Consider the following 23,035-nt stretch of genomic DNA (forward strand, 5'->3'; position numbering starts at 1 on the left):
TGCTTGTGAACAATAAACTTGTTAAACTTTTCTTCAGTCTCCGTGGTGTTCTGCATATTGGGCTTTTCAGTAACCCATCATGACAGAACACTGCGGCCAAACACAAGGCCCAGTGACGTCATCACCTGAGTTCCGTCCAAGTCTACCTGAGAAGTTTTCAGGTAATATGAAGGACTGCAAAGGATTTTTGTTTCAATGTCGTCTAATTTTTCCAAACTCTCCTGGCAGTTTTCCCACTGATCACAAGAAAATAACTTTTATTCTGTCCCAATTGACTGGAAGAGCCCTGGAATGGGCTGAGGCAAGGTTTGCCTCCGATGAAAGCCTCAGTTGTCGATACACAGATTTTGTCTCCGAATTTTCTCAAGTTTTTAACCAAGAAACTGATCAAACCATTGACTCTCGTGCTCTTTTGAACCTAAAACAGGGAAATTCTTCAGTAGCAGATTTCTCCATTAACTTCCAAAACTGCAGCTTCCAGATGGAATCAAAGCGCTTTAAAGGGCACTTATTTCATGGCTTTGAACGAAAGCATCAAGGATGAATTAGCAACCCTCGACGAACCTGCAACACTTGAAGAATTAATCCGCCTGACAATTAGGCTGGATAACAGGATCCGAGCTAGAAACAGCTCCAAATCTAGGAATCAGGGTTCTTTTGCCTCTGCCCCTGCTTCTAATAATGTGACTGTTTTTTCTGCTCCCACAGAACATTTTTCCAAGCCGAGACCTAAAACCCAGTCTCTCCCTCTGCCTGTTCAGGCCTGTCATACTGGAGAAACGGAAACCGAACCCATGCAGGTTGGACATACTAGGCTGACTCCAGAGGAAAGACAAAGACGTTTTTTGAGCAAACTGTGCATCTACTGTGGTGAGAGTGGTCACTTCATCGCTTCATGCCCAGCAAAATCAAAAGCCAGGGCCCGTCAGAGGTTCTGAGGAGTCTGACGGGCCATGTAAACTCTGAAAAATCTCCTCGCCTGATGCTCCCTGCCACTTTATTTTTTTCTGATCAGAACCTCACTTTGTCTGCTTTCATCGATTCAGGCTGTGAACGGAATTTAATTGACTCCAATCTTGTCCAGCAGCTTCAAATAGAAACCGTACCTCTAACCCAGCCTCTTTGTGTCTCCGCTATTGATGGAAAGAAACTCCATCAGGTCACCCATCAAACGCAACCTCTCGAGCTGCTAATCTCAGGTAATCACCGAGAAACCTTAACATTTTTTGTTTTTCCCTCCGCATGTTCCCCTCTGGTGCTTGGATTTGAATGGCTGGAAAGACATAACCCCCATATAAACTGGACTGATCGTCATGTGGAATCTTGGTCTACTTTATGTCATGAAACATGCCTCCGTTCGGCAGCTCCCGCTGTGAGGTCTCCTAGAGGTGGGGGGGAGATGGACTCTCCTGACCTTTCTTCTGTCCCTTCCGAGTACCATGATTTGGCTCCTGTCTTCAGTAAGGTCAGTGCTACGTCCCTTCCACCACACAGACCATATGACTGTGCAATTGAGCTATTACCTGGAGCACCTCTACCCAGCAGCAGACTTTATAATATCTCCAAACCTGAACGAGAAACTATGGAAAAATATATCAATGAGTCTTTAGCTGCTGGAATAATTCGCCCATCTTCTTCTCCGTTGGGTGCGGGGTTCTTTTTCGTTGGCAAGAAGGACGGTTCCTTAAGACCATGTATCGATTACAGAGGCCTGAACCAAATAACTATTAAAAATAAGTACCCTCTCCCATTACTCGCTTCAGCTTTTGAACCTGTACATGGGGCTACTGTATTCACCAAGCTCGATTTAAGGAACGCTTATCACCTTCTCAGGATTCGAGATGGAGATGAGTGGAAAACAGCCTTTAAGACTCCCTTGGGTTCGTCTACATTGATGACATACTCATTTATTCTAAGAATCTTTTTGAGCATAAAAAACATGTCCGCCTGGTGTTACAAAGATTACTGGAGAACAAACTTTTTGTCAAAGCCGAAAAATGCGAGTTTCATCAGTCTTCAGTCACCTTTTTGGGGTTTGTGCTCGAGGGCGGGCAGGTTAAGCCTTCTGAAGATAAAATAAAGGCAGTTTTGGAGTGGCCGGTTCCTGAAAACCGTAAGCAGCTGCAGAGATTCCTGGGTTTCGCCAACTTTTATCGAAGATTTATCAGGAATTACAGCCAGACAGCTCTTCCACTAACTTCTCTAACTTCAGTCAAAAGAACCTTCCAATGGACCCCCGAGGCACAAGCTGCATTTAATAAACTTAAGACTTTGTTTTCCAGAGCTCCTGTGCTGATCCAGCCCGATCCTTGAAAGCAATTCATCCTCGAAGTAGACGCTTCCGACTCTGGTGTGGGGGCTGTCTTATCTCAAAGACTCGACACGGATCAAAGAGTTCACCCGTGTGCCTTTTTCTCTCGTAGACTTTCCCCCGCAGAGCAAAACTATGACGTTGGAGACCGTGAACTCTTGGCCATCAAGCTGGCATTGGACAACCCAGTCTCATGGGAAAATGTACCCCCACTACGTTGGTCCACACTGCAAAACGTAGTGGAGGTACATTAATGGCCATTTTTTTGTGGTACTGTTACGTTTCTTCTGCCTATACGCTTTCTATTGTTTTACGTCCTAGTCACGTGACTTTCAAGATTCCAGCTGGGAGAAGAAAAAAATATATATATATGGCCGACATTCGCTAATTTTTTTGTGGAAAGATTAATAACTTGAGTTTGTTTTTGCATTAAAATGAGTTTTGATTACATTTCTAGTGAGAAATGTATAGTTTGTTGCCAGAATATTTACTCAGGAAATGTACATATTCACTTGCTTGTTCGTTTCTTGCAAAGATTTTTCAAGATAATGTGAAACTGTAACATTTTGGTATAAACATGGCTGAGATTTCTCTAACTTTTAGTGGGAAAATCAATAATTTCAATCAGTTTCTGCATTTAAATGGGTTTTGATTACATTTATAGCGAGAAGTGTAGGGTTTATTTACATAATATTTACTTCGTGAACATACATAATCACCCGCTTGCTAGTTTTTGCTACGTTTTTCGGATCTCGTCAGGAATATGTGAAATTGCAACGTTTTGGCTGCTACCCATCGCCTAGCATTTAGCTGCCGCCCCGATTCAACATTGAATTCTTTGTGATTTAACTCCATCTGACGGATCAAACCCTCGCCACTGCGTGCGTTGCGTCTGAGGTTGATTTTCAGATGAATGCATTACGTCGTGGCATACGGGAGAAACTAATTAAACTAGTTTAAAAAAAGGATCATGGGTTAAGATCGGATGTGTTTTATTTGGAAATCTACCGGATCCTTTGTGCAATTAACTTCCTGTTTGGTGCGATCTCATTGATGGGTTTTGACCAGATTTTGACCAAAGAGGAACTAAAAAAACAAAAAACAATTTAAATACACAACCAGCATATCTGGAATCAATGACAGAGAGCGACTGGGACCAGAAGTTTATTAATTTCTCCCCATTGATTTCCATTCAAAATGTTTTCGCTCCCACCGGGCTCTAGGGAAGGGGCGGGCATACCGCCACCTACTGTTCATGAGTGTGTAGCAACATTGTTTTACATCTATTAAATTCTATTTTTTAATTTTGTATTCTGAAGATAAATAAATAATGCTTTCCTTAATCTATAAATATCTTTTATATTTCCTTTATTTCCCAATAATCCTTTAAGACTCCATTCTTGGCCTGTCCTTTCAACTCTTTTCAATTTCTTCCTTTCAGGTCCAGATGTTTTAAAGTTCATCAATACGTGTTATACATTTTCTGTCTCTCCACATCCTTCACATTTATCATTATTTTTCCTCCCTATTAAGTATAAATTGTCATTTAAATAAGTATGACCTACTCTTAATCTGATCATTAATATTTCTTCCCTTCGGTTTCTCTCATTAATATTTCTATTTAATACTGACTTTTGTACTTTATATAACCTTCTTCCTTTTTATCTTCATTCCACCTTTTTTTTTGTGCCATTTTTCAATTTCTTTCCTCTTAATAAATGATTTTCCTTCCCCTTTCCCTAAAGGAATTGTAATTGTTATTTGTCTACTTTTCATTCCACCTAACTTTCCATTAATTAGCTTGAAAACAGCACTTTGTAGGCACCCAGTTTCTCTAACAATGGACCTTTTTGGGTCACCCTCCATGCATTGGGTGTCAGTTCAGTGGCAGTTCCAGAACATTTTCTTAGGGTTGAGCAGGCAGCACAATAATGTGCATGTGGCCAAAAAGTAATAGGGATCAAATTCGGTTCAGAGTCAAGCTATTGGGATCAGGCATCAGGTTCAATTTGCATATTTTCTTAGCCAAAACAAGGATTTGTTGGGCTACTGTAATTTTGAATTGAAAAACGTCCTGAATGGGAAGTCTTCAAACTTGAAAAACAAAGTCCAAAGTTTGTTTGTTTTTGTTTTTTTTGGAATGATTATGACCTGGATGTCTAAGAATCTTCACCAGCTTATCAGGGAAATGAATGCCCACAATGTCTATATTCTCCAAAAGAGAATAACAGAACAGACCTTCATGAGGCCCTTGTTAAAGCTATGCACATATTTATGCATCTATGCTCTTCAAATAACTTTCTGGTTCAACGCAACATTTACATTAAATGGGTTGAGAGGTTGTTCTTTACCAGTAAATACATAAAAGATTCCCAGATGACTGCCGATACAAACTCTCCCCTATAAAACCTAAAACTAATTCTTATAAGAGAGTAAAATCTGTATTAGTCTTCATTAAATGTAGCATATTGTTGTACATAATCGATTGCCTTATTTTTGGTGTCAGCTTTTGGTCAATATGCTAACCTTAAAAGGTCAAAGTGGGAAAATGTAGTAGTAGTAGACAAATTTGCAATTAGAGGAGGCAATAACAATTACAATTCCTTTAGGGAAAGGGGAAGGAAAATCATTTATTAAGAGGAAAGACATTGAAAAATGGCAAAAAAGGTGGAATGAAGATAAAAAAGGAAGAAGGTTATATAAAGTACAAAAGTCAGTATTAAATAGAAATATTAATGAGAGAAACCGAAGGGAAGAAATAATAATGATCAGATTAAGAGTAGGTCATACTTATTTAAATGACAATTTATACTTAATAGGGAGGAAAAATAATGATAAATGTGAAGGATGTGGAGAGATAGAAAATGTATAACACGTATTGATGAACTGTAAAACATCTGGACCTGAAAGGAAGAAATTGAAAAGAGTTGAAAGGACAGGCCAAGAATGGAGTCTTAAAGGATTATTGGGAAATAAAGGAAATATAAAAGATATTTATAGATTAAGGAAAGCATTATTTATCTTCAGAATACAAAATTAAAAAATAGAATTTAATAGATGTAAAACAATGTTGCTACACACTCATGAACAGTAGGTGGCGGTATGCCCGCCCCTTCCCTAGAGCCCGGTGGGATCGAAAACATTTTGAATGGAAATCAGTGGGGGGAAATTAATAAACTTTTGGTCCCAGTCGCTCTCTGTCACTGATTCCAGATATGCTGGTTGTGTATTCAAATTGTTTTTTTTTAGTTCCTCTTTGGTCAAAATCTGGTCAAAACCCATCAATGAGATCGCACCAAACAGGAAGTTAAATGCACAAAGGATCCGGTAGATTTCCAAATAAAACACATCCGATCTTAACCCATGATCCTTTTTTTTAACTAGTTTAATTAGTTTCTCCCGTATGCCACGACGTAATGCATTGATCTGAAAATCAACCTCAGACGCAACGCACGCAGTGGCGAGGGTTTGATCCGTCAGATGGAGTTAAATCACAAAGAATTCAATGTTGAATCGGGGCGGCAGCTAAATGCTAGGCGATGGGTAGCAGCCAAAACGTTGCAATTTCACATAATCCTGACGAGATCCGAAAAACCGTAGCAAAAACTAGCAAGCGGGTGATTATGTATGCTCTCTGTCATTGATTCCAGATATGCTGGTTGTGTATTTAAATTGTTTTTTGTTTTTTAGTTCCTCTTTGGTCAAAATCTGGTCAAAACCCATCAATGAGATCGCACCAAACAGGAAGTGAAATGCACAAAGGATCCGGTAGATTTCCAAATAAAACACATCCGATCTTAACCCATGATCCTTTTTTTAACTAGTTTAATTAGTTTCTCCCGTATGCCATGACGTAATGCATTGATCTGAAAATCAACCTCAGACGCAACACACGCAGTGGCGAGGGTTTGATCCGTCAGATGGAGTTAAATCACAAAGAATTCAATGTTGAACCGGGGCGGCAGCTAAATGCTAGGCGATGGGTAGCAGCCAAAACGTTGCAATTTCACATAATCCTGAGGAGATCCGAAAAACCGTAGCAAAAACTAGCAAGCGGGTGATTATGTATGTTCACTAAGTAAATATTATGTAAATAAACCCTACACTTCTCGCTATAAATGTAATCAAAACCCATTTAAATGCAGAAACTGATTGAAATTATTGATTTTCCCACTAAAAGTTAGGGAAATCTCAGCCATGTTTATACCAAAATGTTACAGTTTCACATTATCTTGAAAAATCTTTGCAAGAACGAACAAGCAAGTGAATATGTACATTCCCTGAGTAAATATTCTGGCAACAAACTATACATTTCTCACTAGAAATGTAATCAAAACTCATTTTAATGCAAAAACAAACTCAAGTCATTAATCTTTCCACAAAAAAATGAGCGAATGTCGGCCATATATATGTTTTTTTTCTTCTCCCAGCTGGAATCTTGAAAGTCACGTGACTAGGACGTAAAACAATAGAAAACGTATAGGCAGAAGAAACGTAACAGTACCACAAAAAAATGGCCATTAATGTACCTCCACTACGTTTTGCAGTGTGGACCAACGTAGTGGGGGTACATTTTCCCATGAGACTGGGTTGCATTGGAGGAATGGAGACACTGGCTGGAGGGAGCTGAGCACCCGGTTCTTGTCTGGACAGATCACAAGAACCTAGCTTACATCCAGTCTGCTAAACAAGCCAATCCTCGTCAGTCAAGGTGGTCCCTATTTTTCTCTTGCTTCAACCTCATTATTTCTTACAGACCCGGATCCAAGAACGTCAAACCCGATTCTCTCTCTCGTCTTTACTCCGTTGATCAATCCGAGACGCCTGAACCTGTCCTTCCCGCATCCTGCACTGTTGGAGTGGTTACCTGGGAGATCACCGATCTTATTAACTCTGCCCTGGCTTCTCAACCTGACCCAGGTAACGGTCCTCCAAACCGAACTTATGTCCCTTCTTCTGTTAGATCTCGCCTGATACAGTGGATGCATACTGCCAAGTTTTCCGCTCATCCTGGGGTGAGCAGAACCATCGCCTTAATCTCTAGACGTTTCTGGTGGCCTACTCTTCACAAAGATGTCACGAATATGTTTTGGCTTGCTCTACCTGCGCCAGAAATAAGGCTTCATACCAACCACCCTCAGGTCTGTTGCATCCTCTTCCTGTTCCCACGCGTCCATGGTCTCACATTGCCATCGACTTCGTCACTGGTCTTCCCATCTCCCGAGGTATGTCCACAATCTTTACCATCGTCGATCGATTTTCAAAGTCCTGTCACCTGATCCCCCTCAGGAAACTTCCCACGGCCTTTCAAACCGCTCAGCTTCTGGTCAAACACGTCTTTCGTCTACATGGAATCCCACAAGAAATTCTCTCAGACCGTGGACCCCAGTTCATTTCCCAAGTCTGGAAGGCGTTCTGTTCTGCTCTCAACTGTAAGTCTTCACTAACCTCCGGTTATCATCCACAGTCCAACGGTCAAACCGAAAGAATGAATCAGCAGCTCGAGTCTACCCTTCGTTGTTTGACCTCCAATAATCCCACCGACTGGAGCCAATACATCACATGGATCGAATACGCCCACAACTCTCTCAAGTCAGCTTCCACCGGCCAGTCACCTTTTCAGGTCAGTCTTGGTTATCAACCTCCACTTTTTCCTGCAGACGAGAGAGAGATTTCGGTCCAATCAGTCAACCAGCACATCCGTCGATGCCAGCGCATCTGGAGAGACACCATCGCCACACTCAATCGCTCCTCGGAAACAACCAAACGCTTCGCCGACTCAAGGAGACGTCCTGCCCCAGAGTACTCGGTTGGACAAGAGGTATGGCTTTCCACTCGGGACATCCCCCTCAAGGGGATGTCTCGCAAGCTTTCACCTAGATACATTGGTCCATACAAGATTTCCCAGGTTATCAATCCGTCAGCCATACGCCTGCAACTTCCCCTGACTCTTCGCATCCACCCCACGTTCCACGTCTCTCAGGTCAAACCAGTCATCTCGAGTCCTTTGTGCCCTCCATCCGACTCCCCTCCACCCGCCCTGGAAGTCGATGGACATCCTGCCTTCACCGTCCGCCGGATCGTGGACTCCCGTCGGCGAGGTCGCGGTTGGCAGTACCTCGTCGATTGGGAGGGCTACGGTCCGGAGGATCGCCAGTGGGTTCCTGGTTCCTACATCCTCGACCCATCGTTGATCGAGGAGTATGAGCGCTCCCTCCCATCGACATCTTCCGGACCGCCAAGAGGCGGTCGTTGAGGGGGGGGTACTGTTGGGAGCTGGAGAAGTTCCATCTTTCTCCAGCAGAGTCCGCCATGGATCCTCCTGAGCTGAGCCTTCGACACACCTGAGGCGCATCTCATCATCAGAGGATCCACAGTATATAACCTGCCTTCAGACCTTGCCTCGACGCCGCAGTGTTAAATCCAGTTTGGTTAGCACCTGAGCCTAGCATCTTCTGAGAACCTTTGTTGCTCTTGAATCCAGATAGGATTCTAATCCTTTTTTGTCTCTGCTTTCAGGAATCCTGTTTTTCTCTTGTGAGCTCTGGATGAGCTTAACCTGCCGAGCCTGCCCTCTGAGCCAAACCTGAAGACTCTTCTCTGGATTCCCATGCAGCTCTGGACTAAGAGCTGGAAACCCAAAGCCAAGGTCTGCCCTCACGCTAGAAGTAAGACGCTGAAGCAGTTATCGGACTCTGCTGAACTAAACAATCTCTGGACCCAACAGTTCCTCTCTCAAAGCCTAAACCGGACTTCTCAAGGTATAAACCTGAAACTCTCAAACTCAAACTCAACTGCGTCCAAGCTAACTGAACTATCTCCCACACAGACTCCAGTGAACCAGCCCCCAGGCCTGAACCAGTACCTATGTTATTTCCATGTGCTTGTGAACAATAAACTTGTTAAACTTTTCTTCAGTCTCCGTGGTGTTCTGCATATTGGGCTTTTCAGTAACCCATCATGACACAGTTGGTCCAAAACAATGAAATAGTTAAACTCAAGGGACCTCTGGGTATAGAGAGTAGCTGACGGATCACAGTTACCCGGCTCATCACTAACTTTCAGAAGAAAAAAAAAACTATAGGTCAAGCAAACCCTCCTCTTTGCTTCGATAAGCTTTGAGGATAATATGCCACCAAAAGACATTTACTCCTCCAGCCCAGAGGGTTTTACGGGCAATTTTCACCTGAAATTACATATCTGATTAAATCAAGTATAACCTGGAAATCTAGAAAAAAAATATTTGTATGATAAGGACTCGGTGAAAATGCAACTGAACTTCTATTATGTCTGTACCTTTATTTATCACAAGCTAAAGTATGCAGAATCTATTCTTTCAAAACACTCTGACCATATGGTATGAAGCACATGCTTTCTTGGATGACACCTCCTAACTGTCGATGGAGAAATGAAATGAATTTTAACTCCTGGGAGACGTGAAATGGGATTAAAACTCTGGATGTAGAGAGGATTAAGCAAAATAAAAGATCTCTATGATGAAGGTGCAAAGATGGCATTTATAAAATTAAAAGATAAATCTAATCTACCTTGGTAACATTATTTCAAGTACCTTCAACTAAGAAGTTTTATATACTCTCAAATTAAAATCTACTTCAGAACCCCATTATCTACAATAGAACGTATCATGATAAACCACGCAAAGGTAATATATCGGTCCTTTATATTGTACTTATAGCATGTTTTAAAGAATGCTCTCTCTCTTACCCATCAGTGTGGGAAAATGATCTTCAATTAAACGTAAGTGTTGAGGAGTTGGAAAGGACATGTTTCTTGCCCAAAGTCAATCTACACAAGAGACACACTTCTAATGTTCTGCTCTTACATTCTGGACTATTTGCTTCTGTTTAAAAGTGTAGTGGAGGATTTTCATGAATTTTTGAAAATACCTGCCCTCTCTATTTAAAAAAAAAAAGCACATGCACAACCCTGTACCCGCTCCCAAGAGGGAATGCCTATTTAATGCGTGCGAGAGCAGGCACAAGCCAATTTCTCCTCGTACACGCTGTTTTAAAGTTGCTGTTGTCATAGCTCATATAAACTTGCTGTGTCTGAACGTCCGCCCTAACCCCCAAATCCCTCAGTCACTATATAAAGCAGGGACTATATAGTGGACCGTTCGGACAGATGATCACTGCTTTTTGCTCCCAGTTGGTCGCATAACTCCACCCTCCACTGCACGGTACCTGCCGAGTGTCATTTCCTTTCCATATCAACTGCTCCATATCAACCAATTAGTCCTCCCATTGTTTCTGTTTCCCATATATACACCTCCTTTTCAGTTACTCATTGCTGGATTCTGGTCATTTCTTTGGATTATTCCTCCCTAGAGTCTCCTAGTTTTTGTTAGGTTCATGAGTTTCTGTTGTTCAGTTCTGGACTATGAATTCTATATCTTTACTTCATTATATTGGGCAAGAAATAGTCTTAGCCTCTTCAGCTCCGCATTTGGGTCCACAACAAAATCCATCAACCTTGACATTTACAGTATAAATGGTTGCTGAGGACTTAGATCACACCTGTTAAACTACACCACTTTAATCCCAATATACCTGAACCCTGTTGCAAATGCATGGAAGAAAGTGGTCTACTGTTGCATTGTATGTGGAGTTGTTGAAAACTAAAGATATTCTGGAATGAGGTACTTGATTTAATTTCAAAACTGATAGGAAGGTTGGTCCCAAAATATGTTTAGTGCACATATACCCAGAAGATTTCCCACTGACTGTAAATGAGCATAAATTAATTACATTTTGTCTATTGCAAACTGAGCATGCAATTCGCTTAAACTGTAAGGAGACTCAGGGACCCACCACTCGTCAATGGAATCAAAGTTGGCATTTTATGTGACACTGGAAAAATGGACTTAGATGGTAAAAGGAAAGGTTGATGACTTTTACAGTGTGTGGTCTTCTCTCCTTAGCTTTTGTGAATACAAACACTTGGATCTAGATAGGGATAGATGCCACCACCTTTTATGACCTTTGAATGGATCATTGCTAGTTCCATGGCTAGAATATTAACATTGTGCATTAGAGATAAAAAGATGACCGAAGTATAGATTTGTGATACAATAGATTTGCATCTGTGTTCATTGTCTTTTATTGAAAGCTTTGTATTTATTCACATAACTTTAACATTACTTTCCTGCAGATATATCTATTTATGATGGGGGACAAAAGGGATGTGTTTTTATGTTTGTTTTCTTTTGAGTATTATGCTGTTATGTTCATTAAATTGAAAAAAAAAAAAACAACAACAACAAGTTAAACTCATTAACTTTATGCCTTTGAAGTTTTTACCATTTTATTTAACAATAATAATTCTTAAATCCTGAAGTTAACTTCTGGGCCCTACACAGTGAAGGTCCTTTCTAAATTGCTATCCAGTGTGGATGAAGCTTCCTTTCTTGTATTTATGTGTTTTTTGGAATTAGGACTCATTTAAAAAACAGAAGAGGACATTTAAGTTAAAAATAGTTTTTCCGTATCGCTAAGTTATCTAAATATCAGATTGGAATGCAAAGTGTGCAGACATAATATTTGGAATTCAACCACTGAATTCCATTTTCTTTTTTATATAATGTAACACAGTGCCATTACCGTCATATATATTCAGAATGTATTATGAGGGTCAAGGTTACATGGTATAAGGACGCAGCAGGGGAAAATTTAATATTTACCAGAAGGATTTGCATGCTATGAACTTGAATTAAAATATCTCAACAATGAATATATCCAAGCAATCCATTGATCCTCGTGACTAAACATGAATACTGTGAGGATGACTGTGATTGGATATACTGTGCAGCTCTACTGAAAATATTCAAAAAGTGGGCTCAGTGTTTCCGATGCCAAAGGAGACATAAAAGGAAAAGAAAAGTTATTTGTGTCATTTCAGTATGCCCAATTAATTTGCTTGACTTTTTATGTATTTATTCAAAGTCATCAGCATTTGGTTGCATTAATGTTACATTACAGGTTTAATAACTTTTAAAGCCTTTGTCTATTATCTGTTGTTTAAATAATCTCTTTAAATTTCTTGAGTCAAACGTTTCAGCATCTGACCGCAGTGGAGACCTGTTTTGATCGATCACATATTTAAATATAAATGTTAGCTTTTAGAAATCAGTATCTTGAACCAAAATTGAAATTACAGGACACTTTTAAATTAAGGCTTTTGGTTGGAAATGCTACAGGTTTGTCAATCTGTGGTCAAAAGTTGACCTTGATGCTTTGTTGTTGTTGTTTTGAAAGGTTTTCCTTTATCCTAAACATTTTACTAGCAGATGAATGTGTTCCTGTGCTTTTTTGCTCCAATAATAAATGTATTAAAAATGCAAACAGTAAAATAGGGATTATTTTCTCGCAAAACATTTTAACACAAGCACAAAGCAAATCAACAACTTTCCCCTCTATCACTGATTCCTGCCTTAACCCCTGCCAACTCAGAGCAGTAATTTGGTCTGCAGTCTACAGATCAGCTGATACAGTTTTTTAAGATCAGTGCCGATACCAATTATTTTGACATAAATCTAACTGATTCCCAGTCTGTCCATTTTTTTGGTGCCAAGTCCTTATGCTAATAATAATTTCTTTTCCTTTATTGACATACTTAAAATGATGCAATAAGAAAAAAATGTTACCCATGCTTCAAATTAAACAAAAAAGAAAAAAAATTAAAAAATCAAAGAAAATATTAATAAGAGATTGAAATGGAGGGAGTGGCAATGCATGGACTTCATGTGATCTGGAGGCACAGCTGCTAGATCCGCTAATCAATCAGCGAATGCATGCACGTACTGGCTGACGCCGATACTTGATTTATGACACTCATTGTAGGGTATTATATCATGCATATGTATATGCACTGCTGTGAAGAAGAGTAGGTGTCAGCAACTTACAGGACTGTTTTACCCTCAAAATTTAACAGTTGAGGGAATTATTAACTTTTATCCAAGTTGTCCAATATCAACAAATCTTCTTTATGGAGTTAAGTTTTTTTTAAATCTCTACATATTTTTTTTTGAAAGCCCTAAAAAAATTACATTTTGAATAAAAACAAAACAAATATTTTACAGAGAAACAGGCCAAGGTTCACTGAGATAGACGCTGTAATCTTCCTCCTGTTACTGCAGTGACGTGTTTGTTTTTATAAAGGGAACAGGTCAGTGTTTCTTATTTATTAATGTCACAGTTATCAGCATTGTTTAAATCTTGAAATTTGGTGTGATGCAAACAGCTCAGTTTGTTAATGTGATTCAATTTAATCCATCTGTAATTTACAAAAATGTGAGTAGAGGCCTTAACACATACATATAGCTTTATTAAATGTGTGCCATTTAATAAGTTTAAGCTGAGAGAGAGACTACTTACTCTGTAGAGATTTTCCAATAGTCAAAGCTTAGGTTGATATGGCCATCTAACTGAAAATTGATTTTTTTGTTTATGACCCGTGTTTAATTCTCCTTATTCTTTGCTCAGATTTTTGACAGCTTTTTAGTATGTTAGCTTTTCCACATGTGATGCTTTTGTCAAAATCTCACTAAACTGTAATATTTTTGGTCACAGCTTGGAAATCGACTTCCAAAGTCATTTTAGAGCAAAATTAACAAATTGAACCTTATGTCTTTGCATAAAAATGGTTTGTCAAACACACCTAAACCTGGCCATACTAGAGAATCGTTCTTACAACTAGAGGTTGTATCGAACATTTAGATCAAAACAAAAATATTAGTATGCAGGATGGATAGACACCTGTAGAAGAAGGCCTCTGAGAGCGGTCAGGAGGCACTGGGTCCCTGTCCAACCTAGTGGGTACAGTGCTCCCTCTTCAGCCTCTAAGGGCCTGGGCCCTACTAGTCCAGGATCAGTGCCCAAACACACCACTGCTGAAGCCAGGTCAGCATCAAGCAAAGCCTGCAGCATCCTCAGGTAGCTGACTGGAGACAAAGCGGAAGGCAAAACAAGAAAGAATAAAACTATAGTTAAATAAATAATTTCATCAATTAAAAACTGAACCTCATACATTGTTTTAAGGTAAATTAAAATCAATTTCATAGAATTAAACATCTCAAATCTAGAGTGTTAAATAAAACAGTAATTGTTTATAATAAAGAAATGCTGCTTTAGAGAAAAATACTTCTATTTACTATACAGTAAATGCATTTAAGACTTGGGCTCTTATATCACAAACTAGTGAAGTTTGGGAAGGAGTTTATTTTTATTTTTTTAGAAGTGGCTTAACATGAAGTTCTGAATTCAGCTGCAGTCCACACCTTTTCAAATCTTCCCTAACTGCTTAAATGGGCTTTGCATCTCTTCGTAAGGCTTTTTTTCTACCTTGCTAGGACTTATTTTCCTTCCAACGTTCCATCTTTATCCACATTTATGAAAAGTTGAATGGGAGGATCAATGTGACTCCAGTAACATTTGGAGTTTTTGGAGTTTGATTCCAGCATCATATACCTTGTGATATTTATTAATGCAGTATTTGTTAATGATCCTCCCTGTGGCTTCTATGACTGACTGGCTGCTTCTAAACTGTCAAGTCAGCAGTCTTCTCCATGATGACAAAATATTTCTGTATCCAAAATTATTTCTAGTGATATGTTTGAAAAACTACAATAAATCAAAAACAGAAACGAACCAAATGTTTCACTCTTTGGGTAACAAATCTATTGCAGCACTTTAATGAGATGCTCTTGTAGAAGACTGATGGCTAAAGAAAAGGCAGACAGAAATGAGAGATAGAAACCATAAGTTTGTGAAAGCACAGACAGGAAAGTACATGCAAGATTGCAAGTATCTAGAACCAGAAGAGATTGGGCCATAGTGGAAAGAAGCTAAAGCAAAGGAAGCAATTTTAGGATTGATGTGTAACGGAGAGAAGAGGCAATGTGTTTTAAGTTGTCCAAGTGCTAAATGAGAGAAGAGACCAAAGGCTAAACACATGCAATGGAACGTTGCTCCCTGTCCATTCATTTCCAAAGGAACTTGTGAGACGAAGCGATAATTGCTGCCCTCCTCCAGCAAAGTGAAACTTCAACCATGCACAGGTAGAAGTGCACAAAAAAAAGCTGAAAAAGGCCCAACTTGATTTTAACGAGAACGAAAACATAATTTTAGTTGTGTTCAACTCTGCTATAGTATAATACTTTTTTCAATTCAATGAAAACCTTCTGACTTTTAATCCTTGATGCATTGTTGGTGGCAATCATGGTAATGACTGCCACCAGTCGCTCATGTGTTGAGCCCACAAGAAAAAAATAAATAAATTGAAAACTGCCTTGAAAAGAGTGGAATCTAAAACTGGCCAACCATCTGAAACATTTAAGTCCTGAACGGCAAGATCTGAGTGTCCTAATGGGAAGGAGCCCTAATTAGTGAGAGCAAAAAAGAAGAAAACCAAGACAGTGATTCAGAAAAGCAAGGCTTTGAAAGCATTAGGGATCTAAAAACTGAGATAGTGAGACAGAGAGGAGGCTGGATGAGCAGGGAGGAAGGGAAAGAGAGAGATCTGCACGCAAAGGGAGGGAGCCAATACATTACAGTGACCCTGACAGGCTACTTATTCAGCTGACAGGCAGAGACACAGCAGCAGCAGGGATGATCTGTCAACGAGCGCTGCAGTGGGATGTGGGACATTTAATATGATGAGTGAGTTTGAAATGCAGACATGGGGTTAGGTGTATCTACTAAAGATGAAGTTTTGACAGGAAGTTTGCAGAACTTTATGTAAACTAAAGATAAGATTAGCCTTCTCTGATTCACTCAGTGTGTCAAGCATGCTATCATCATGAATGTCATATGCAAAACAGGACACACCAGTCAGTGTGTCCTGTTTTGGACAGTGAACAGCAGCACACATTCATTGACAGACAAGATTGAAAATAAATGATTAAAAGGAAAAAAACAACAGGTTACTCAGAGATGAATCCATTATCCCACTTATCTCCAAATGAACTGATTGTGAGTCTCCTCTCTGTGAAGAAAAGGTCTTAAAACGTTTAGAAGAAAATACAATTGAGCTGTCATTACCCAGCAAGAGGTTGTCTGTGTTTCTTTTCTGGCAAAGCAATCGCTGCACAGCTGTGTCCAGACTCCAAATAATGCTCTTATGAACCTAACAGAAGAAATGAAAGGAGAATGAGAGAGAAAAGAAGAAAAACAGAAGGGCAATCAGAGAGCTGGCAGGATTAAGGTTAAAACTGTTGCATTCAAGATTGTTCTACCCCTGCATTGTAAGCAACATAAAGCAAAGCAGATTTATACTGTAATCCATATCAAATAGAAGTAATTGTCCTGTAATGTGCAGTTAAACCCGACTCTTTACTCAGTTCTGTTGTGTGTTTTGCCCTTGACTGCTCCCTCATTGTGTGAACTTCCATCTTGGGAGTTTTGATAAGAGCCAAGCTGAGCTGTGGTTTGTACCTGAGTGGAGTGAATGCGCTGCAAGGTAATGAGGGAGGAGAGGAGTAGATGGCTGCAGCACAGCAGAGCCAAAGGAGGACAGGCAGATGGAGGGGGGGATGAAGCAGAGGAGGAGATGACTGTCTGCAGCTGGTCCATCAGCCCACTGTTGGAGAGCAGCATGGAGACAGCTAGGAAGAAGAAAACCCAATGACCTTAAAACAATCGTGGGATTAGTCAAGATCCTCTGTTTGAGGCCTTTTTTTAACCTCTGGAAAAATACATAGAAAGTTATTCCTTAATTTGTCCCAAATTAGAGCAATAGGGATTTTGTCCACCAGTCTGCATTAATAGCAGTGTTTAGTATAATCATTGGTTTCATTTACTGCTTGTCAAGTTCTGTGGTGCCAATTTCACACGTCCAGACAAACTGGGGCTGCAAGCGACACAGCAGTGACAGAAAAATCTAATCTATGAGCATAATCTGAGTTCTGATACATTCGTCATGTGAAATGTATACAGTATACTTTTCCAGGCCTACATTTAGTTCCTATTCATTTTAAGTAAATAAGTTTCTGTGGATTTTTTGCAGATAAAGTTAATCTGGGAAGTATTGTCAGTGTTGCATTTTCTCCAAACTTAGCTATGTCAAAGCCTTATTTAATCCAAAATGATTTCTTTAATTCAAAAGTCAAGAATCTTTATTCCCATTATGAAACAAAAAAGAAATTTAGGAGATCCAGCTCAGAAGGCATAAGGAGAAAAAAAAAAAAAAACTGCCAGAAATGAAATACACCTATAGAAAAAAAAGCATCCTAAACCAGGTGGAGAATAGAATTTGACTTGTGTGCATATGTAGCACTAGCAACGTTAGGAGTCTTCCCTGGTTCCTTTAACATTTTTTCCAGGTTTCTTAGATGGCGGATAAAAATGTATGCAAACCCCAACACTTATTTACCGCTGGCAGGTGAGTCCCTAATAAATGCAATAACCCATTTTGGTGGAATAGAGAAGGGAGTAGTGCTAGCAAGAAAAGATAATATATTATCCTTCCAGGAATGACATCAAGGAGGAGAGTGCCCTATGGGCTTTTCTGGTTTTAACAATGAGAACGTGAAACCCCAAAACAAGCCATTCTCAAACTCTGAACTTTGTGACAGGTTTTAATTGAAGTCCAATGCCAACACAGACTTTTGAAGATGAAAATTTCCAGGGGATGACTCCTCTAAAAATATAAACACCAGGAGAAGAAAATCACAAACGTATTAAAATATTAAACACCTTTAAAGAAAAAAAAGGAAGAGAAACTCAGGAAAATTATAAATGCTTGTAAAAAAAATCCATAACATCTTTGAAAGAAAAAATCTTATGGGAGATCTTAGCATTCATCAAAATGCAGCTTGAGCTGTAACAGACTATGAAATAGACTGCTGGTCTATTTAATTACCAGCAGGGGTTTAAATGTGTGGATGTGTTCTTGTGCTCGTTTGAGGGTTTGTGCTTGTACTTCTTTATGTTACTTGCCTGGGACTATTTATGAGCAACCTTCTGAGAACCAACAGGCCTTGTGTAACTCAAAGCAGGTCCTAATGTGGTGGACCCCCATTTTTAATTGTAGAGTCAGTTTATGGGTATAGTGTGAATTAACTTTAGGCTAAGTTTAGGATTAGGAATGCACTGGTAATGGTTAAAGATAGAGTAAATGTCAGGGTTAGGCATACATGCACTAACTAAAATGAATGAAAGTCAATATAAGGTCTTACTATGGATAAGCAAGGGAAGATATGGATATAGCAGAATTCCGCACAAGGCCAATTCAAAGGCCTTTACATGAAAATAGAAAAATAAAGCAGAATAAAAGCACACAAAGATAAAAACATTATAAAAACAGGTGGTGAACTAAATAGTCAATAATCCCTCAGTTAGGGCACTGTCACACCTTGCCGATTTAGGCAATATATGCCCGACGTCCCAGAATCTTTTAAAATGCTGGCATACGCTGAACTTTCTATGTATTTTTTTTTTATTTTGGGCATATACATAGAGTATTCATAATGCCCATGAAATGATGCACAAGCCATTGTCCTGAGGGGAGCAGCGAAGCGCATGGAGGCGCCCGGCCTGCATAAAAAGATTAATTTGATCTCGCTATTAACCTAACTGCGGTTTACCACCCGCCAAAAAAATAAAGAATAAATAAAATGAAAAAAAGAAAGAGGGTTTGCATTCCCAGCGGATTCAGCGTCATGTCTGCTAGGAAGTTTGTTGGTCGTGAACGCAGGGAGGATCCATCATACTCATCTTCTCGCTCACACTATGATGGGGATGCAGTCTGGAGGAGTACTGACAGTTTTCTCCTGTGAACCCCCTTTTATACCAAAACGCTGCCAATACGCCATTATACAATAGCTGTAAGTTTGAAACACGTATAGCGGTCGTCTGGCCAAATACGTTGATATGCGTTGGAGATAATTTCTTGATAAGTTACGCACACGTTATGCTCACGCAACTCATAGGTTATGGATAAGCTAGACACCATGACTTATGAGTAACTTACACTTGTCAACGATGAGATAACTTAGCTGTAACTTATGGCCCATGTATGAGCACACGCTTGGACACGTCAACATACTTGTCGTATGTCGACGTTTGCAGGCGTGTTTCAGCGTACTTCAGCATGCTCATAACTTATAAAAAACTGACGCATACCTTATCTAAGGTATGCCAGCGTTTTGGCCATATTTTAAGTATGTCAGGCATATGCTGTCTAAATCGTTAAGTTGTGAAAGGGCCATGACAAAGTCAATTCTAAACAAATGGGTTCTTAACTTTGACTAAGAACTCAGGCTTTTAGCACTTTTACAGTCCTCTGGGAGTTTGTTCCAGATCACTGGAGCATAGGAACTAAATGTTGCTCCTCCATGTTTGGTTCTAGTTCTGAGTGTACAGAGTAGGCTGGAACTAGAAGACCTGAATGGTCTGGGACAATACATCTGTTATGTATTAAGGTGCCGATCCATTAAGTAATTTATAGACAGAAGGATTTTAAAGTCTTATCTCTGAGCTACATGGCGCCAATGGAAGGACTTCAGAACTGGGCTGATGTGTCATTATTTTGAGATATTGGCTCCGGCTGTTTTTTTGCCCCAATCTAAGGTTTAGAACAGGTTTTCATCCCGGATGAAAGGATGATGCTGCCAGCACCATGCTTCCCTGTAGGGATGTGTTGGCCTTGAGAAAGGGTGGTGCGTAACTCATCTAAACACAACACCTAGATTCCAAATTACAGGAGCTGAATCTTTGTCTCATAAGTTCAGGTAATTTTGTTTTTCATGGTGTCTTTAGGTCTACTACAGGACACTACTGCCATGTATCTATCTTTACTTTCCCAAATTTCTGTCCGGAGACAATCCTGTCTCGGTCTACAGACAATTCTTTTGACTTCATGCCTGGTGTTTGCGCTCTGACATGCTCTGTCAACTGTGAGGCCCTTATAGAGACAGGTGTATATAATTGTGGTCTGCAGAAACCTGTTCTGCAAAGAAGAGAGAGGATGGATTGATGGACACACCAGTCTGGCAAATTGGTGGCTGGAAGGAAAGGACAGATAGTTGATGAGACATATACTGAATACAGATTATTGCACATCTTACTAGTTCAATTTCATCACAGTGTCTTTCTTAAATAATATTTTAATAAAGACATTTTTTGTCGACATAAACAGTTGCTTGGTGTTTGTTCGGTATTTTCTAAACTTAGTTCTACTTTCAAAGAGGTTTGCTGTACTTCCCATGATTCTTTGTTTCTCTACCATCATTTTTTTGTCTCCCCATTGTCACAAATCAATCCTCCACCATTGGATGTGGACAGATAGATGGATGGATCCAACATTTAGACACAAATGAAAAAATAGTTTACCTAATAATTCTTTTGATACTGAGCCACACTCCTCACCTGGGCCTTTTCTTGAATCTAATTCAGCTGGTAAAGGAACCATCAGTTACATTTGTTAACTTTGACACTGAACCATGTAAAGGCTACAAAAATGCTGCAGCTTACAGATCTGTGATTATCTATTATGTTATGTCATTCCTTTAGCACAGGAATCCCTCTATGTGAAACAAGATTGTTTTCTTGGAGCAAAAAATGTCCAAACTCATAAAGCCAGGTGATTTAACATCTAATTCTACACTGTGCAGAGATTCAGCCTTGGAGCCAAAACAACATTGTTGCGTGGAGTAAATGTCTCCAAGCTTAACCCTTCTGACAAAATCCATCAGAATCAAATAGAGAGGATCTTGGTGTGTCTGCAAAAAATGCTCTGAAGCAACTAATTCTGGATAAGAAATCTCTTATTCATTATACTAGCCTGAAAGGAATGGGCTTAACATATACTGGAGCTAAATATACATTTGGGCAACAATACTCAATACTAAAAAGGATTTATTCATATAAAATGGCAAAATCAAACAGAAATCAATAGACTAATTTATAAAATGAAATAAAATTTCTCTTTAACAAATATGAGACAGCATTCACGGTTGAATACTGGACAATGGAACAAGGGGATAAAGTCAGATGAAGCGATAAAATCTTGTAGAAGTTTAAGGCTGTGAGGGATTTTTTATGTAATAAGCAAAGCACAGTCAGCTCTGAAAACAATTAACATTCACATTTGGGTCAATTAGCAGAATGTTTAACCACTTATATAAAATGTGCAAAAAGTAACCCAAAACATAATAAATAAACATCTGAAATTAAATAAAAGTATATATAATTGTGACTTTGCCATCTGATGTGAGAGAGAGACTTCATCATAACCCTTAGTATATATATTTTTCCCACAATAACAAAATAATAAAACTAAAAAGTTCAACATGCTTTAATCTTAAAGAAAAGTCAAAATATTGCAAAATTAATAAAACATATCAGAAAACTATAAGACTCAAAAATATGTATAAAAATCTGCACACTGTAACAGAAGTTACCGTTAATTGATTCACTTTATTGATCTCGCAGTGGAGAAATTTACTCGCTACATCAGCTAAAAAAGTCAAAGAAGAATCTGGCAAAGGAAAAAAAGGTTCATGGGATATGTACATTATATACAGTATGTCCACAAATAACAGCTTCTTCTTCTTTTGTGAGTTGAATGAGGTGTGAAATATGATAATTGTAACATCAAAATAATGTTACCAAGCAGAATATAAAAAAAATAGATGAATGAAATTCTGTAAGTTTCAAGACTAGCTATGTTTACATGCAAAATTTCACATATCCGATCTAAACCTTGATTGATCGGAAATTCAAAATCTCTGTTTACATTGACACTAAATAAAATAATCTGATTTTGCTTTGTTATACATGTACTAAGTATTTTATCAGATTAAATCATTTAAGCATGCGTGTCTAATTGCCTAATTTTCCAGAAAAAAAGCCCAGTTGACACTGAACATATGCACAGTGGAGATTGTTTAACCTTCTGATCTGATCAGGCCTTTAATCCGAATATTTGTGTCTCTTTAAACTACTGTGGCCGGAACATATTTCCAAAGAGCCCAATTGAGCATTTTGTGAGCAGGAGAATGGTCTGGTGGATATCTTAATGTCAGCTGGGCAGCAGTGCACAGCAACAGCTGTAAGACAGAGGGTGGTTAGTCTAAAATAAAACAGGTTTACTTCAGCTCTCTATCTGGGTCAAATCCAGGGAACAGCAGGAACACATTGTTCTGCAGCTTTGAAACCAGAACATGTTCAAATTTTACCTTGATACCGGTAACAGGTCCACGCTTAGTTTCTAAATTCCCCTAAGCACATCAAAAATGATGCCAGAGAAAATGCAAGCTGTAATCAAAGCAACAGATGGCCCAGCAGTAAATTAGCATGTGGATAACTTTGTTTTATCCAGGCAGCAGTTACTACCACAGATTTTTTACCTCCCAGAAAAGAATGTGGTTGTATTCTAGAGCACCATAGGTTCAAACACAAGCTGGCCTCGGGCTGGAATAACTGAAGTCACCACACATAAAGCAGAAGCAAAGAAGGAATACAGATAGTCTGCAGGAGCAGACGCACTTAAATATTACTAAAGGTATAATAAGATTTAGGCTCCCAACTGGATTCCTGCTCTCTCGCTACCAGCAGCACCTTATTAACCACGAGCCAGCTCATTACTGACCTCTGCTGAGTTTTCTCCATGGGGGCATAAGCAGGGAAACCATTTAGCTTGTATAACTAATCACACACTTTAATAAGAGGCAGGCTTTCTGTAGGGAAGTTATATTTATCTATTTGG

The 23,035-nt window shown here is 39.2% G+C and overlaps 1 protein-coding gene across 1 annotated transcript in view; it reads right to left on the reverse strand.

The window, feature by feature from the left end:
* The window catches only part of LOC119775702 (meiosis inhibitor protein 1), a 146,711-nt gene that overhangs the window by 20,006 nt on the left and 103,670 nt on the right, over positions 1 to 23,035 (reverse strand). The window contains exons 25-27 of the mRNA XM_038273769.1: positions 16,762 to 16,931; positions 16,369 to 16,453; positions 14,086 to 14,270 (exon numbers count right to left, since the gene is read on the reverse strand). Of these exons, the coding sequence (XP_038129697.1) occupies positions 14,086 to 14,270; positions 16,369 to 16,453; positions 16,762 to 16,931 (440 nt within the window). The remainder of the gene's footprint in view (positions 1 to 14,085; positions 14,271 to 16,368; positions 16,454 to 16,761; positions 16,932 to 23,035) is intronic.

Source organism: Cyprinodon tularosa, unplaced genomic scaffold, assembly GCF_016077235.1.
Source record: "Cyprinodon tularosa strain WSP-4 unplaced genomic scaffold, ASM1607723v1 ctg89, whole genome shotgun sequence".
Lineage (NCBI taxonomy): Eukaryota > Metazoa > Chordata > Actinopteri > Cyprinodontiformes > Cyprinodontidae > Cyprinodon > Cyprinodon tularosa.